The sequence below is a fragment of the Thunnus thynnus genome, chromosome 20 (genome assembly GCF_963924715.1).
Source record: "Thunnus thynnus chromosome 20, fThuThy2.1, whole genome shotgun sequence".
In the NCBI taxonomy this organism is placed as follows: domain Eukaryota; kingdom Metazoa; phylum Chordata; class Actinopteri; order Scombriformes; family Scombridae; genus Thunnus; species Thunnus thynnus.
The window spans coordinates 11,620,651-11,639,978 of NC_089536.1; the positions used below are offsets into that span (position 1 = coordinate 11,620,651).

General features: G+C 38.6%; 1 protein-coding gene across 2 annotated transcripts in view; it reads left to right on the top strand.

Moving 5' to 3' along the window:
• LOC137171584 (A disintegrin and metalloproteinase with thrombospondin motifs 14) overlaps nucleotides 1–19,328 on the top strand; it is a 57,420-nt gene that overhangs the window by 20,231 nt on the left and 17,861 nt on the right. Inside the window, exons 4-7 of one of the 2 annotated variants that reach the window (XM_067575596.1) lie at nucleotides 883–1,079; nucleotides 9,461–9,544; nucleotides 12,344–12,500; nucleotides 14,987–15,092. In XM_067575596.1, coding sequence (XP_067431697.1) covers nucleotides 883–1,079; nucleotides 9,461–9,544; nucleotides 12,344–12,500; nucleotides 14,987–15,092 — 544 coding nt within the window. The remainder of the gene's footprint in view (nucleotides 1–882; nucleotides 1,080–9,460; nucleotides 9,545–12,343; nucleotides 12,501–14,986; nucleotides 15,093–19,328) is intronic. The other variant, XM_067575597.1, reaches the window with a different exon arrangement.

The following is a 19,328-nucleotide window of genomic DNA, read 5'->3' on the forward strand; positions in this document are numbered from 1 at the left end:
CATCCTGCATTTGTAATGAAGTTCAATGAAATTTGGTAAGGCATGTTTGCTATTTTCTAATGAACTGCTGCTGAAAATAATTGATGCATGTATCTCATAATTGTCTCTTACTACACGTCTTTTCATGCAGATCCAGATGGAGAATAAAAATGACTAAACATTTTGTGATTAGGTGCAGCCATGGCAGTAATATGCTCTCCCTGAGTGCTTTTTGATTTATTGCATCTGTTGTGTTTGTGTCACAATGAAGCAATTCAATTTTCAGTTAATCACAAATATGTTCTACACCTGTGGATCACTGTATCAGTTTTTTTTTCTTTTTTTTTTTTAATCTGACATCTCAGCACACCAGAGCTGTTTCATCTCACAGTTTCTGTCATGGCCTGAATCTGTAAAATCCAAATTCACACAATTTATACCTCTAAATGAGTGTCAAAAGACAATTTTTGATAGAAGATATATTGCACATGAATATCACACTTGCAAAAAGCTGCTTTAGAGCTTTATGACATGGATGAATGATCTTTGGAATTGGTGTGACTCAGCTGGGATTCATGCTCTGAATGCACATATTATAGTTAGGCTGAATGTGGGGCAGAGAGGAAATACACTTCTGACTCTGTAGGCCAATGATTTATGAGTCTCAGGGGAGTATTTGTGATCGAGTGACTTAAAATATATAGAGTCCACAGCCCCGTCAATAATCCCAAAGGATTCCTCCTGCTCATCCCGAGACTCAAAGACAGAACTTTGTTTTATGTCGGCTTTGACACAGCAGTATATCACTTCACAGACGCTGAAATAAGAGAAGAAATATCATACATGTATCAGATTCCCACCGTCTGTTCATTGACTTGTTTATGTGCTGGTCGTATTTTGCAGTGGCAGACTTCGGGATCGCAGACCTCCCAGCGGCTCTGGATCTCGTCGAACATAAACTGTCTGAGTCTGAGCGCAAACGGAGGCACGCAAAGAAAGACGACTATAACATCGAGGTGCTCCTCGCTGTGGACGATTCAGTGGTGCGCTTCCATGGCAAGGAGCATGTGCAGAATTATGTTCTCACGCTCATGAACATAGTAAGTTCTATTCTGATTCTTTATATAATGCTCATCAAATTCTCTCCTTTCTTTTATGGCAGGGTCGTTGAGTTCTCTATATGTAAAATCCCAACATAAGATATTATATCATGATCTATATTTTTTCCTCCTTGTCCTCTCTGACATCAGACATTGCCACACTTGTCTCCAGACCCCCACTTTCTCTAGCTGTTTATGGATTACTGAAGAGGTAAAAAAAAAGAAACTCTCAGCTCATTCATTACGGGCTCCACCAGCTCCTACCACCATAATCTACTTACAGGACCCAAATCCCCCAAGTCAGATTTTCACAGGGTGCTGGTTTCACTCTGTAACAGTTACCATTTGGACCCTGCATGGTGGTCTGATTAGCTGCACTAGACCAATTAGAAAGTTGACTGGGAGCTGTGTGGGACAGTCATGGAAACCAGTGCCAGAAGTCCTCTCACACTGCCCAGTTCTGCTTACAAGGAATGATGTGTTTATTTAATTAGGATATCTTCAACAGGGAGAAATGTCTGATTTTAATGACCTTGGCTGATACTGTGAAGTGGCTGTGAGAGGGTGTTCTGTAATTGTCAGTCCTCAGTGTATAGAGCTTTCTGATATGCATTTATGAGTATTTCAGATCACTGACAGAAAAAAGTGAATTTGAGGAAGTCCTTAGGGTTAAAATTGTCTGAACTATAGAGTGAAATCAAGCAAAGTTCTAACAATTGACCATATATTTCCCTTCATGCTGAGTCAAATTTGACAGGAAATTGTACAACCTCCGGAGAGAAAGAAGCAGTTTAAACAAACGAGGGTCAAAACTCCTTAGTTCCACTTGTAAGCCACAGGCTTGCTGTGTCTGAAAGAGCTCTGCCCACTCAAATCCCTCTGAATCCCTGCTCCGTGGCTGCAGAATGTGTAGTACCACCTGGAGAAACTCTCCCTGAGGGATTGATTACTGAACATCCTGTCTGCGCGAAGCCAAGGTGACTGCTGAGGTGCCTGCCGCACAATGGCTGTGTTGTTTGAGCACGGACCAGGTTTTGTCCACGTCGATGTGATGCTGTACACAAGCCAGGGACACCTAGCGCCTGTAGCCTACAGCTGCTACTCTCATTTTCAGTCACAACAGTCAGATTCCAGCCCTCTGTGCGCTCCTCCTGGCTTTGTAATTATCCCAGTATGCATGGGGTCGGCCCATCCCTCAGAAGGACACACCAAAAAGTTTTGAATGAATTGACTTGAGTCTTGTCAGGAAAAATATGCAACTTCAGTGTTCACAAAAGTCATCATAGAACTTTTAGGATGCTATATTTTGATGTTGTCTTAATTTTTCAACAGCTTCTCTGTTTCGTGTCCAACAAAAACACACCTATATAGGTCAGTATAGACCAGTCTAGGAATTTGAGTTTGTAACAAATCTGGGAGAATTTGGGGTCATTCCAGTGTTCTTTACAGCATTTATTGACCTGAATAGGCTTCTGTGAATGGAATATTTGCTTAAATGCCTTGGGTGTAGCCCTGCGTCCCAGAGCAAATTTGGACTTAGGCCAAGATAGCCTTTCGTCAGTGACAGAGCTTTTGTTCTGCACGGTCGTAATTTTTACCCAGAGAAAGCAAACTGACACACACTGTTGGTGTTTCAGCAAAGGAGTAGCGCTCTGTTATTCTGTTTGGCATATCTGAATCCCTAGACATTTCTGTCTTTATGAGCCTGCACGAGGATAGATTACTGACAAAGCCTGGAAGAGGACACAAGATGCATCTTGGTTTTGAGATTGGACAACATCACTGTGCACATTAATGAAAAAAAAACAACACTAAAACTGGATTTAGATGCTGGATCTTTAGCTGTAACACCTCTACTTAAATCAAGAAAACAAAAACCAGAGATTTCATGATATGAAACTTCAATAAAAAAAGAAAAAGAAACCCGAGCTGCTTCTTTGGCAATGAAAACAACCTTGGTGGAAGTCTGCCTCCTCTGAGTTCTTTCTAGTTATTTGTTTGTTTATATATCAGTTTTGCCATGTAATTGTGTGGATATTTATACTCTGTCTTGTAATTTTCATGAAGCACAGCAAAACCTAAAGGATTACTTTGCATATGCTTTCATCATCAATAACAGGAGATTAAAGTTTATGGACAGAAATAACATCACTGATGTTTGGCGCCTCTGCTGTAGAATTAATGAAAACATTGGACTTTACCTCAGGGCTCTTGTGGATTTCACAGCGAGTGCAATGTCACTAATTGATCGATGACCTTCGTCAGATCAGTGTTGCATGTTATTGACAGGCTGAGAGTTGATCAACAGACAACTACTAAAAGCAGTTCATGAACTTTTCAAAAGCAATGTAAGGCTTCCCCGTTCTTTTTTGTATCTTTTTACAACAAAGAAAACCTTTATTTCCACAGTACCTTCCAGAACAGTGCTTACAAAGTGCTACATGAATACATATAAAAAAATAATATAAAGTCAACATAACACATTTGGAGATCTACATTGTGTAAATATCAGAGTATAAAAGGTATTCTAAAATCGTGGCATTGACTGCTGATATTACACTGAGGGGGAGGCTGCTCATAGTGTTGTAGCTACTTCAATAAAAGCATTGAGCCTGTAGCAAATACATTTTGAAGGTTTTGCTCATCAGAGCTGAATAGCCAGAATTTGTGGTTAAATATAATAGATGATGGAGACAAATCATACAAAGTTTTGTAAGTAATTTAAAGCGCCTTAAACTGAATTCTAAAACTAACTGAGAGACAGAACTGTAGAGCGAGAGAGAGATGCTTTCTGTTCTAAGTGGTAGTCAGAACACTTGTGGCTGCATTTTGCCTCAGTTGCAGACATGCAGTTGCTGGACAAGGTAAATAAAGAGTTGTTTTTGTTTAAGTGGAGACAAAGGTATAGATGATTTGCTCAACTATGGTTCTTAGCTTCAGTTATCTGATTTTGACAACATTTCTGATCTGTAGAAACTATAATTGAGACAAGACTGACAAAGGAATAGTTTAACAAGGAAACAGCTAACCTGGCTCCAAGAAATCATCTTTACATCTAGTTTGTTGTACCCAAACAAACAAACAATATATGACGTGTTGATTAATGATCTTTAAAGGTGCTGGTTGTTGAATTTAAAAAAAAATTTTTTTTTAGCTTTGGACAACGCCTGGGTAACGTTTTCCCCCTGCTTCTAGTCTATGCTAAGCTAGGCTAACCATCTCCTGGTACCAGCCTCATAATTAGAGCACAGAGAAGGGTATCAATCTTCTCAACCCAAATTAGTCAAGAAAGTGAATAAGTGTATTTTGCAAAAAGTCAAACTAGTCCTTTGATGTGGTGATTGACGTTTAGGCACATGGATTAAAAACAGCTTGTTGCCCAAGAGATACTACAGGACCTTTTACCAGAGCGTTTGTCAGTATTTTTTTTAAGTTAGAAGCCATCCACACATTGATAGTGACACACCAGATTTATTGTAAAGACCTCAAGTGTCATCAGCATAATGGTAGTGACCGAGGGGGAGCATATACGGAATAGAATAGCATCAAGTATTGAGCCTTGTGGGACCCCACACAAAATGAGCAAAGGAATAGACAGAATTGCCAGTAACCACTTTAAACACCTTGTTGAATAAAAAGGAAGAAAACCACTTTAGAGTAGTTCTACTTACTGTATGCCCACCCAGTGCCTGAATCTCTCCAGAAAAATGGCATCATCAGGGGTATCAAAGGCTGCACTTATAATGGTGTGACAAACAGTCTGCACTCACAAGATATCATTTGTGACTTGCAGTGGATGTGAGATGGAAATTTGTCAAAGATATTGTTCCCTTCAACTGTTTCTAACAGTTGCTTGGCAACTGCCTTTTTTTGAAGCTATTTGCTATTTGGAGATAGGGTGAGAGTCAAGGCAAAGTGTTGGTTTCTTAAGTAGATACATGCCTATCACAGGCCAAACCAAGAGAGACTCATTAACACTGACAGGAAGCTCATGGGCTAAAAACTCTTTAAAGAATTTGGATGGTAGAGAGTTGAGATTAGAAGGAGACAGATGGCTGAGAGTCCCAAGCTGCAGAGGGGAATGATTAACTAGTTTGTTGAAAGTATTAACTCCAGAACCGCCACGGGTAATTGAACGTTACTATGTTTTAATAAAATATTCATGTCCCCTGGTCTTTGACTTTTCCGAAAATAATATTGTGTAGCAACGCCTATTTTTTAAATAGTGAAGATGAATCCAGATTAAATACATTTATATTTATAGCTATAACCACCACCCGTATATGAATGTATTTATTTCCAGGCAGTTCATGTTTAAACAGTCTAAGTTGCTAGGCGACGGTATTAGTTGGAGTGTGTGATCCGACAACAAAGTCACAGTTAAATTATAAAAAGAGCAGAGGAGAGTAACCTGCAATAAAACCTTTGCTAAGTGCCTGAAGTGCAGGAAAGCTGTCTGTGGAAACTTCATAATCAAGGTAAATATATATTTGCATTATGATGTTATAAATTAAAAAAAGCTTTAATAGTTACCTATTAAAGACTTTGTCATGTCGATTTTGTTGTGACATTAAATCAACATTACAGTAAGTGCGGTGGTTGTTTATTTTTATTATTATGGCTCATTATTTTCTCATTATGTGATGAATGTTGTTTTATAATAATATCACACCAACCAAACATGCAAATATTAATATATTAATATATTAATAGGCTACCCACTTTCAGTGTCATTTTAGACTGATTTATACTGATGGCCATGCAAAGCGATTAGAGTTCTTAGATTATAAAAAAAACAGGACCAAAACACAGGTGATGATTAAACAAACTCATTTCATGACATTAGACATTCCTTTGTGAAGACAATTCCTTAATGCAATGACAGAGTACATATTTTAGTATTAGCGACCCCTGGCGGTTCTAGTGCTAAAAAATCCAATATTATGCTTTTTTGCAATAATTTACTTAAATATATAGGAGTTTTACATATAAATGAGCTTCCATTACATTCAAGCCTTTCCCAAACGTGTTCATACACTGCTGATTAAGCCTATCACCGCAAGGTAAATCTCTCTGTATTTTGCAGTATACTGGAGTTTTTAATTTGGTGTCAGGTTTGACATTCTCGCCCTGGCTGGATGAATGCATGACTGCAGATTTCTGCGGGCCTAGCTGGCATACTTCTGGTTAGCCCTCTGCTAACTTGAATAGGAGTAAACTAATTTAATCGTGGAGCTCTTCTAGACTTTCCAAATGTTATCGGAGCAAATGGATCAAATTCTGAGTCCTTTCATGGGGGTTGTGTGATGCTCAAAACAATTTATCCACTGTTTTACAGCTGCAACAGTAGCGATAGAGTAGGCTATGAGGGAGCCTATGTAAGCACAGTGTTTTTGTAATTACTCTCACTGCCAGAAGGAGGAGACATCTTTTTAAAACAAAGTTACAAAGTACTGCACACGCTATAGATACAGAAAAATAAACAACATACATCTACAGTTATGTACAGAAAAATAAATTAAATAAATTACAACCCCTTTACAGAGAAGGCAAGTCGGTAGAGATGGGTTTTGAGAAGTTTTTAAAGCCGTTTGCTTGGCTGAGACAGGAAAAAAGCATTGCAGTAGTCAAGGTGTGAAAAAATTAGGTTATGTATTAGTAATTCTAGATCTCAGGTTAATAGCATTGATTTCATTTTTGTGATGTTCCAGAGTTGGAAAAAGCAGGTTTGTGCAGGCTTGTTGAAGCTTGGGTCAAAGTTCAGATTTTGGTCAAAGATTACACCCAGGTTTCTAGAGAAGGGCTTAACACTTGAGGCCAGAGGGCTGATAACAGGGTTTCACTTCAGAGACAAACTTATTAGGACCAATGAGGAGAACCTCAATTTTGTCTCAATATAGCTGAAATAAATTGAGTGACATCCATACTTAATAGCAGCCAGGCAGTCATGGAGGGTACCAATATTAGCTGTACCGTTGGGCTTACCTGAAAAATACAGCAGCAGGTCATCAGCATAGCAGTGGTAAGAGATGCAATTGAACTGGCTAACCACGTTGCCTAAAGGTAACATATAAAGTGAGAAAAGGAACCAAGGATTGAACCCTGCAGAACTCTACAGACTATAGGAGCAGTTGAAGACACAAAGTTGTCTATGACAAACTGAAACTTCCTGTTTGAGAGACAGGACAAGAGCCAATTGAGAGCAGAGCCTGAGATACCTACCCACTTATTTAAACAGTCAACCAAGATGGAGTGATCAATAGTATCAAAAGCAGCAGTTAAGTCAAGCAGGACCAGGATAGAATGTTTGCCATCGTCAGCCTGCATGAGGATGTCGTTTGTCACTCTTAGTAGGCCTGTTTCTGTACTACGTTGGTGATGAAAGCCAGATTGGAATTTATTGAAAATATCATGTCCTTCAATGACCTCAAGAAGCTGCTATGAAATGATTTTTTCAAGAATTTTGAAGATTAATGGTCATTTCGAAATAGGTCTGTAGTTATTTTGTTGGGTTGGATCAAGGGCAGGTTTTTTAAAATATTCTGGATGCTTGCCATCTTAAAATAATCAGGAACACAGCCAGAGGTGAGGGAGAGATTAATAATGGAGAGTAGGTCAAGGCCCAGGGTAGAAGGGACCTCTTTAAGGAATTTGGTTGTATCTGCAACTTTTCATCACAGAAAATATGTTCTTACGCAGTTGTTTACCTTTTGTACTGATGATTCTCCCTGTAGAGTTTCATATCCATCCCAGCCTTGGAGATGTTTCAGCTGTGAGCCATGTAACATTGGGAAACTGAATGGGGTGTTTATTTTCAGAATCAGGGGGCCCAAATAGCCCCACTTCACAATTCAGAAATTAAGTACTATATACTTTTTTGTGAATTTAGTTAACTGATGCTTTAATAATAGTTTTAATTTGGTCGGAAGTTGCAGGAGTAGCTAAGCTGATTTGATAAGTGTGACCATTCTCAATAAAAACTGATGGGAAGGAAATAAAATATTGCTTTCATCTTCAGATAATGATGATGATGATAAATTATGCACAGATGTTGCATAAATTATTTTCTAAACTTGGAACATAATATATCAGTTTAAATATATGACTCTGCCACATGCAGTGTGAACCCACGTGCCTTAAAATGCCAGCTGTAAAACATATGTTTCCTCTCAGAAACAAGTTCAGAAGTCACACGGAGAAATGTGAGGGTGCTTTGTGAGGCTAAATTACTCCATGTTTACCAGTTGAGAGTTGCCAGTTTGTTTGGCTTGTTGTTAATTACAATCCATAACCAACATGCCCCAACTAAATGACTTACTGATTTATGGAAAAAGAAATATCCACCCCTTATTTTCCTCTGAACTTTTAGTTATCAACCACAAAGCGAGGCAGTTCGTTGGCTTTATAGGGTCCCAGAGGAGTGCTGACATTTATACAGTGACCATTTTGATGAAAATAAAACACGCTCAAGTGGAAATTTCAATGGGATTTGAATGGGATCCTAGCTTGGCCCTTGGTTAAGCATCTACATACCACAGCATTATTATAAAGCCAAACAGCAGTTGACACATTTCTGGGTCAGGCTTCTTTCCCATTGCATAACAACACTGGTTTTATTGGATGATTGCCAGTGTATTAACACAATATTTCATTACAATTCCAAGGTTGTTGTAAGAGATGAAAAAACAACAACTCCCCCATGGTCAGACTGCTGGGACCTCAGAAATAAAAATCTGTGGAGGCAGCAACATACTGTACAAACATGATCAAGTGTTGTTGCACTCACAATCAGCGCAGTTTCAAATAAATGTTTACTTGCTTCAACTGATTTTAGATAAAGCAAATTGATTTCAAGAGAGAGGTGAATTAATTGACTTGATTCTGTGTTACTGATAAAAACTCCAAGGAGTACAAATGTCATTTTTTCAAACGTTTTGGTGCCACTTGAAGCCTCCGAGGTGCCTAGTTAGAGTGCTGTAATTAACATACCAGGTCCTTTTTCAGTACCTACTTACTAATTAACACCCTCAGTTTTATTGGCCATATTGTATCGATTGGAGATAAACCCATGGACCCATACTGTGGTTTTGCAATTGTGAGTTGAAAATCTTGCACACACTGGGTTTAGGTTTTTGACCTGAGCTGAATCAGTTTATTTCCCTTCCCACAGATTGATATCTGACAATATATGCTGTGCATTAGTATTAATACTCTGCCTCAAGGACAGCTATATGATTGATGGTCTTATTGGATGTAACATACTCTTATATTGTATGTGTTCTGCAGGCTCAGTATCGTAAGACATTCTCAATCACCTTCATCAAAAACACTGTGTTCTTTTCATCCTTCAGAGCAGTGACTGATTTCTTTGTTGCTTTCAGGTTGATGAAATCTACCATGATGAATCTTTGGGAACCAACATCAACATTGTCCTTGTCCGCATGATAATGGTCGGGTATCGACAGGTAAGCTATGTCATACATTGTTGCTATTTTATATATGCACATTTCACACAGCTTTCAAGGCGAAGACATTTGGTGCAGGACTGGGTTTGAAACCTGACAAATTTTCATATAAATGAATCTCTGTTGGCGGTCCTGCTGAATGATAACACAACAGTAATTTAAACCTAGTATCATATTGCTGTTATAGCCTACAGGAAATGATACAGTATATTTAACATTTAGTGTGGAATGAAAACAAGAGGGACTGTGCTCACCACCATGACTCAATAGTCAAAACAATAGAATGGCAGCTACATTTTTTCCAGACAATACATCAACATCCAATGAAAAAGACGTCATTACAATGAACCCAGGCCCAGGTATTTTTGTGGCACAAAGCAAGATTTGATAATACTCCATCCCCCCAAAATAAAAGATTCAAATGTTGACAGCACTAACTACAATTTCTGACGATTAAAATCACTCAAAGAAAAAGAATAATACACTAAACTATACAATACTGAAATAAACAATATTTGTTTTGTACAGTGTATTGTAATTCATATAAACCAGTCCCTCCAGGATTTCATGGAGTTTTGTTATTATCGTGGCCAAAAATGCTTGATTTTGTAGCAGCTTTTGTCAAAAATTGCAACACAATGTGTGATGATTTATGTGCTCTTATTGTGGTAAAATTGCGGGAATTGGGAAAACCTATAAGCAAAGGAAAATAATGTGATTTTTAAAAAAAACTACTACGAATGAAGAGTCATATGTAATCACTTACTTCAATAAAAAGCCTAGTGCATATCACAGAAACAACTTTATTTCAGTGCTAACGTTTAAATTTATTTTCTGAACATGAGAACCATGAGCTAACCGGCTCCAGCTACCGTACTGATATGAGAGTGGTATCACTTTGGCAGTAGAACGGCAGGGTGAAAAGAAACGATTATTACATCCTCTCCTTGTATTCACAATAATTTATTTCAAAGTCATGACTAAAACTGTTTGTTTTGTTTGTAAAATTCAGACACATTGTGAAATCTGCTGCTCTGATTTCCTGCGTACTAATTGATTTAAGTGTAGTGCCTGCAAATTAATCATTTTCAATGTTTTTGGGGGCCTCTGGCTGGTTAGGGGCCCTTAGCAGTGTGTGATTTGATTACGCCTCAGGCAGACTCTGTGCTACACTCACTGTTTGATTGACAGGTGCTCCTTTGTGACCACTGTTAAATCACTGCAGCAATAATACTTAGCACAAGAGATTGTGTGTAAAAATTTAAACATATTTAAACCAAATGAGCTGTTAAATTATCTTGAGTCGAGAAGTGCATAACACATGATTTCAGTGATTAATGATAACACTGCTCAGCATTGCACACTGTGTATTAATTATCAGTCATTATCATATTTTGTTTATGTAACAGATAAATTATACGTATACAAGGCAGAGCACAAACATACTAAAATACTCCCATCTGGCTTTTATTATGGTTGAAATATTCAAAAATAGATGCTACTTGAAATAACCCATATTACATAAGAACTTATAAAATGTTTACCAGCTCCTCTGGACACTTTCATTTTTCCTGGCCCCCACATACTGTGCATAAACAGTGTTGTTGTCAATTACCAGTTTCATCCTCGACAGAACTTTGTTGTTGATTTAGATGGATTTTTGAGATATGACAGACAAAACAAAAGAATACATTACTGTTTCCACTTAATGTTTGTTCCCACTTGGAAACTGTCTCTGCAGTTGTTAATCAATTTTGACACTCCTTGCCAGTTTGAGAAAAAACACATGACCGGTTTTTGTGTTCACCAATTAAATCTAGCCCTTCTGGAGACACAATGAACTAAGTGGAAACAAGATCTGTCCTCTATGTCCTTTAGGAATCTAATTTATTTACACACATATCTGCATAAGGCACCATTCAAACTGAAATTTGAACTTTATTTAACTTCTTATGGTGCTGCATAATAGCAGCATCATGACATCTGTCAGGCACCTGAGCCTTTAAAGAGAAGGAGTTTAAAAGGCAGGTTCACAATTTTTCAAGTCTGTCATAAAACAACAGTCAGGTGCCCAAATGGACATTGACACGTTTTTCTTGCTGTAATCATCCCTCCTGTTCATACTGGCCAGAGAAGATCCCTTCATAATGTACTTTCAGTGTAAGTGATGGGGGACAAAAGCCACAGTCCTCCTTATATGTATTTAAACATTTATTTGAAGCTAATACAAAACTTGAGCCATCTAAATTCGTCAAATAAAGTCAATATCTTTCAAAGTTACAGTCTTTTTAGTGCCAAATTCCCTATTTTTGTCACAATCCTTCCACTGTAGCTCAACAGGAAAACACTGTCCATCTAGACACAAAGAGGGAAAGGAAGGGACTAAAAAGATTGCAACTGTGGAAGGTATCCACTTTATTTGACTATGTCTGCTTTAACTTTTGAATACTTTTACATCTATACAGGAGGTATAGAGGCACACGTGAACTTATAAATTAAGTTTTGACAGTTGGTAGACAGGTGGCATAACATAATGCAATGTAATAAATGTAATCTCTATTTTTGGCTGCGCAGATGTTCCCACTCTGTGACTTTTCGAGGGAAATTAATCTAAACGTTATCTCCTTTCAGGATTTTGAATGTGAAAGTACATGCACACCTAAAGTGAAGGTGTTATAGTGAGAAGTATTTTTCTTTCCAGAGCAGTTTCCTTTAGAGGGAATTGATAAAGTGAGCAATTACTTTTCTGTTCACAGTTTGAGTGGTAAAAACATTCTCCTGGTCCTTGTGTCTCTGCAGTCTATAAGCCTGATCGAGCGTGGCAACCCATCCCGCAGCCTGGAGCAGGTGTGTCGGTGGGCCAACACGCAGCAGCGTCGTGACCCCGACCACGCCGAATACCACGACCACGCCATCTTCCTCACAAGGCAAGATTTTGGTCCCGCAGGTATGCAAGGTACTGTATTTTTCTCGATCGAGGCCTGTGCAGACTGAGTGCTGATATCTGCTTCCATTCACAAGGGGTTGGCTTCAAGTCTTGCCCAGGTAAGGTCGATGGAAACTTAAAAGTGGAGGCCACGGCTGAGGTCACGAATCCAATTCTGCCAACAGCGACCTCACAGGAAAATTACTGAATAGCTTTCCAAAACCTTGCTGACTTGACATTGATGCCACCCTGGATATGAAAAATTGAGATTGATTGTTGAAGAAAGTTTTTGGCATGTAGAGAAAAAACAGAAATGTTTGTTAGTTTGTCAATTATGTAAACGAACTGTAGTTTTTTAAAATTCTTCATTAAGTCTGTTTTGTTAACAGAACTTAACTTGAATCTCACTCATAAATAATCAATAGATGGTTCTCAGTCCTAATAATACATGTATGTAATGATTAGGAGTTTCATAGCATACATGTTCTGTCAGTTTAGCATTTGTCTCATGCTGTACTTCTTCTTTTCAGCACTTCAACAGTGAGATGATCTTTCACAAAATTGAAGTGAGCAACCTAGGCGCCAGAGAAACCGGGTCCAGAATGAACAAAAATTCTCTTTGCTCAAGTTCAATATCTTGCATTGACCTGTGTATATTTTTACCTTTAAAGCGCACGTGTCATGTTTAGAGGACGACCTGAGGCTACCTGGTTTGCTTGTCACACCTCCGGATGTTGCCATAGCTGCGGTTGTGTTGTGTTCATAACAAGCCCAGTTTCTATGGCGTCCTGCACTGTGTTGGGCTGGACCTGGTGCTGAGTCTCGGGGTCACGAGCAGGCATCGCACTCTCTTGTCAAAGTTTAGCTGTGAGATGGTAGATTCTATATCCAAATATAGATATTGGGTTGTGGGGTAAATAGAGGAAAATCCATTCAGTTTATGGTGAGAAGCAAATGGAGATGAAACAACTGTATGAATCTCACATGATGTTGTTAACTGATAGTGAGTTCGTCACATTTGCAAAAGCAAATCCTGTGAATGATTTCAAGTGTTTTTGATTTGCTCTCCATGTTTACTGGCTTGTTTCCCGTGCACTTTGTTCACTGTTTGAGTTTATCAACCAGATGATAGAGTCCACTTATCTCCTCGCTCATGACATCAGCAGTACAGAGCCAAAATTTTGACCCCAGCTGCTGCTGCTGCACCATTTTGCTTCAATGTGCAAAGTTTCCAGTTGTCTCTTCATGGGAATGTAATCTGCATTCTCCTGAATCCCTTTTATCTGCCTTTCAGATAAAGGGTCATGCTCCACAACTTCTTTCATGTCTCACTATTTCACTCGCAACACTAAATCCATCTAATTTGTTGTCATTTATGAAAAAAACCATCAACCATCTGGATCAAAAACTGGCCTTGTTAAAGCACAGACATGATCACACTGTAGCAACAACAACAAAAAAAAAAAAAACACTCTGCTATGACATAACTGCTGCAGATGTTTCTCTTTTTCAACACCTCTAAAATAACCTGATATACATGCTTTTCAAGAGTCTTTATCATCGGCTGTCTGCCTGCTGCATTTTCTGCTTTTTTACCTGCATGCCAAAAAGGTCTTCTGAAGGTCAGAAAGCATGAAAGTTATCTGAAAGCCACCAAAAGAAGGCCAGAAGAGCGTGCTTCTGAACCCAACCAAACACGCTAAGCTGAATCGCTGCACACCTCTTGATCGAGTTATGTTTAATGTTCGTGCTTTGCTTAAAAGTTTGTTGTCCTGGTGAACTGTGTGAAATGTTGTTTTGCCGGGCGGGTGTCTGCTGGGGAAATTATGACAGGCTTCCAAGCTTGCTGTTTACTTCAGGACTTTCTTTAGAGAGGAGATATTCGGTACATCTTCTATCACATAGGATCTCCGTCACTCCCCCTCCACTTGATAAAAGTCTCTATAGTGTCTTATTAGCGTTAAGCATTTCCGGCTTTCAAGATGTTTTGTTGTAGACGTAAAGGCTTCAGTATTTGAATTCGGCATGTCCTTGGTTAGGCAAAGACCATAGATGTACTTTGTAATCAGTGAATGCCATCTGGCTCTGAATGCAGACATCACCAACACTACAGTACACTAATTCAACATGTTTAAGTGATATATTATTTACTTCCATGAAACATTTCCCTTCCTTTTCGTTCACCTTGAGAGGTTTGGTTTAGTTGTGAAAACAATACATACATATAGATACAGTATGTGAGTTCACTGAAAGAGAGTGACAAGCACTCTTCAAATCAATTTAAAATGTTATTTTTCAAATGCTCTAATCTTAACTCCAGAGTCTGACAACCAGCTGCACACCAAGAAAAGATTGAGACCTTCACAATGACTGCAATTACATCATATATAGCTAAGTTCAATAATGTCACATCAAGAGATAATTTTCCACCCTGATCATCAGCACTGCATGAGAATGTCACGACTTTCATCTTGGTACTTGATTATTAGGGCTGTGTGGTCTTTTCTGTTGCCCAGGTTACGCTCCAGTGACTGGGATGTGCCACCCACTGAGAAGCTGCACTCTGAACCATGAGGACGGCTTCTCCTCCGCCTTTGTGGTTGCTCATGAAACCGGCCATGTGTGAGTAATGGCATGATGATGAAAGGACCAGCAGAGTCTCGTAGGATTGTGCTGCATCCAATTAAGCCGATAGTCTTGCATGGTAACTGTAGTCTGTAATCAAAGGCAGAGCCCTTTAACGGGGCTCTGTTGTCTTAACAAATAAAGCATCTAGTTGCTTCAGCATGTGCATGCAGGTACTCAGCCAGGCAAGATGAGCTTATTCAGCTGTATTGTTGAAAAACAACTCCTGCAAGCAAGTAAATGTATCAATACAAACCACATGCATTAGAATATATATGTATTGTATATGCATATATTCGATACATTCATTACTTGCAGAATATTACTAGAAAAATATTACTACTTATAACAGGGTGTCACAATTTTACATTATGTTATTTTTGTGGATTATTGAAAATGAACTGAAATCACAAATATTGATTCATAAAAAGATACCACAATGTGAAAATACTCCTTAAAAAGTCCTGCAATTACACTTAAGTAAGTAGATAAGTATTAGCAGTAACATGTAGCCAAATACCCAAATAAAAAGTAGAAGTACTCATTGGGGATGGGTATCAAATGTCTATACATTATGAGTATTGTCTGAACTGAAATTGGCATCCAATGCATGGTCATAGTCTTAGTCTTGTCTACTTGTTCCTACAACAGGTGTTTCCTGATTTAGATTAGTAAACTTTGCTAATTTTCAATGGTATTTCATTTAGACATTTATTTCTTGTACGGTAAACACTGACGTATTGAGAAATAAGGCATGTTTAATCATTATTGAAGGCTAGTGTAGCAACAGGCTGCATCCCTTCGGTATATCAGCTTGTGGAGCTGCTGTATGACTCATTAGCACCTTTTGCCCATGGTCATAAACCAGCGTTATCATATATAACTACTGCTCCATTTCACACACACTTCTTCTCCTCTAATGGGGATCTGAAGGCTTTGGAGGTAGCCTCTGTGAACTCCGCCCCCTTCTGCAGCACAAACATCGCAAACTGGCCAGACAGACCTGATTGACTCTCCCATCACACAAAAGAACAGAAGAACAGGTCACTAACCTCTTCATCCACTAACAGTGGAAAGACGGCAGACTATGTGCTATGCCTGTCAGTGCTTAGCGCCCTGGTCAAAAAGCATGACTAAGTGAGTGCTTTTTAAATTGTTTTCTAGGGTGAGTGAATTGTCAGTGTCTGCACAGGTGATGCAGCCTGTAACACTGAATATTTCCCACAGACTGAGGGATTGACAGGGACTTGCTGTTGAAATGTACATATGCATCACTGCCAAGGCCACCTTGAAAATGCCCAAAACTTTGGTTAGTAACACCTGATAAAATCCAGGAATCCAAGAATTTTATCTGGTTTTAGACTTTTTTTTTTTGAATATTAAAAAAATCAGATTGGATCAAAATACAATCAGCAGCTTAACCATCTTTTGTGTCTTCATCCCGTTTTTTTTCTTCACTTTTGTATTACAAGAGGCATATGATGAACTGTCCTTGCAGCAAAGTGTCCTCTTGCAGTAAGAAACAGGACTTTATGATGTACAGTATGTGAACAAAAAACAGGGTGAAAATCAGTTTAAAGTGATCCACTCTTTTTAAAAACATGGATGTTTTCCTTTAGATATTGGTAAAAACTGAAATCAAAGGTGAACGGAATTATTTTTCTTCTGTAATCATTAAATTTGGTATTGGAGTATAGGAGCCCGTGAAGTACAGTGTAGTGCAGTGGAAACTTACTGTCTATCTATCTATCTATGATCCTCCAACACTCTTTTAATGTGATCACAATGTAACCTGCCTCAATCAAAGTAGAAAAAATGACTAAGAATTGACAGATATTTTATAATGTGCAGAAAAAACGTATTTTATACAGCACACCATCATCAATTTGGTCTTTTGAATTAAGAGTAATGCTAAAATCAAGATAATCCCTTGTTGAACACACCAGACAGGAGATTTATATAAATAGCAGAATAAAGCCTTATTCTCCAGTATGTGAAATATAGTGCAAGTAAAGCACTTTTTTAACTTGAGAAAAGAAAAGAAGGAGAAAACACCTGTGGAATCTGAAAATCATTAGACATTTTTGATTGCCTCAAGATCTGAGCAGCTGTTCATCTGAAATTCAATTTCAAAAATCCCCCAGCCACATGAGGTGTGAATTTTACTCCACGGGTCAATAAATCACACAAACCCTAAGCCTTTCCTATATTATGTATATGAAAAATTCTGTTCTTGCTTACAATTGTGGCTGGTTTGAAACTGCAGAGTCAGAATTTGCCTTGTTAACTTGTTAAATTGTACGTTATTCAATTTTTTAAATCATAATATAAGTTTCATTACTTATGAGAGCAGTAATTTGAACAGCTGTCCCTTCGCAGCAGCTGTCCTGCAGACCTGACCAGCTGTGTCCTATGTGTCTCCTTGTGTCTGTGTGAGTTTCCTCTGAGTCCTCTGGGTTTCTCAGCCAAAACACATGCAAGATAAATGAAAGGAAAACTGCCATAAATTCCCAATAGGTCTGAATATGTTCTTCCACATGTTTTTGCTCTGTGATAGACTCCCCTCTCCCCCTCTCTCTTTCTCTCTAAACCCAACCGATCGAGGCACATGGCCGCCCACCTAGAGACCGGTTCTGCTTGAGGTTTCTTCCTGTTAAAGGGGAGTTTTTCCTTGCTGCTGTCGCCAAGTGTTTGCTCATGGGGGAATGTTGGGTCTCTGTAAATTAAAGAGTATGGTTTAGACCTGCTCTATGTGAAAAGTGCCCTAAGATAACTTCTGTTGTGATTTGGCGCTATATAAATAAAACTGACTTGACTTGACTTGACTTGGTAACTTCTTCACGGTATTCTCTGCCTCTTGCCCGCTGCATGCTGGGATAAGCTTCGGCCTGTCGTGACCCTGAGCAGGGTAAGGGAGTATAGAAGTTTGATGGATGGATATATTATAGTAATTATGTTGTCCACAAGAAAGGGAAGGGATTGTTCCTCAAAGGCTGGATCTCTAAAGGACAAATTCTGAAAAAGACTTTATTATTATAGCTACATAATTACAAAATAAGAGAACCAAGAAGTGCTTCAATCACACGTATGAGAATTTATATCACCGCATTACATCTGTAATCATGCACTGAATGAACATGTAATAGAAAATGTTGAGTGTGAGTGTGCAGGTAAGGAGGGAGGTGGTTCTGGGTCACAAAACATTAGCAAAACATCAGTTAGTGAGACATGCCCACCTGATGACCCTGTAGACTTGCCTACACTCTTACACTGACACACAATTTCAAATTGAAACCATTTTTTTTTTGTTCTTTTTCTTTTTTCTCAGGTTGAGGGACGTGGTCCATGCATGAAAACGTTTCTGTTACTGGAGGGTTGCTAATTTGTGCCAATGAAATTGTCTATCAAGCTAATGGTACTGTAGTTTAAGGCCCCTTTACACTGCGATTTTGGGCTGTCTGAGGCAAAAGTTGACAATCGTGAGTAAAATCTTTGGTCCTCGGTCCAAAACGGTGGTTCTAGATTGCACTGTGAGACACGTGCACCAACAACTGATTAAGAGCTTTTGCGACCAGAGACAGCTTCAGGCAAAATTCTGACCGTGTCAGAAATTTAAGACCAAATGTTCACAATGTGACTGCTACTATGACCTGTCTACAAACAAACCAATGAGAATAAGACATGAAATGACATAGAATACACTGGCCGGCGTGACATTTCGTAAGTGCAGTCTTTTGAATTAAGTTTAGGGAGAAAACACAAAAAAACTTGTTCTCCTTAATACCTCCATAGCACACAAAAAACAAACGATGCAGGTGAAATGAAAAAGAAGTTTGTGTGACTTTGCTACATTTTCAAAACATCAGAGCGATGCAGATGGATGATGTGAGCTGACAACATGCTTCTGCTTTCATATCTATTTTTCTATTTACATTGTAGCACTAAGATTCACCATGCATTCAGCACACTCTGACATGCCTCATATTCATATCCTACAGTCTGACACAGATTGCGACCAAGATTTTATCGCAGGCTTCTCAAACAATGTTACATCCAATAAACATACACAATTGTTGCACAGGCTAATGACATCTTTAGCCTAAACAGTATCTGAGCACTATCTGCTCTTTGCTTGGGCAAGAGTGGGATTCAAAGGCAGTTTAAAGGTATGTTAGGTCAGGGTTAGGTACCTAACTAAATGTCAAAACACCATTTAACATTAGTACTGGACTT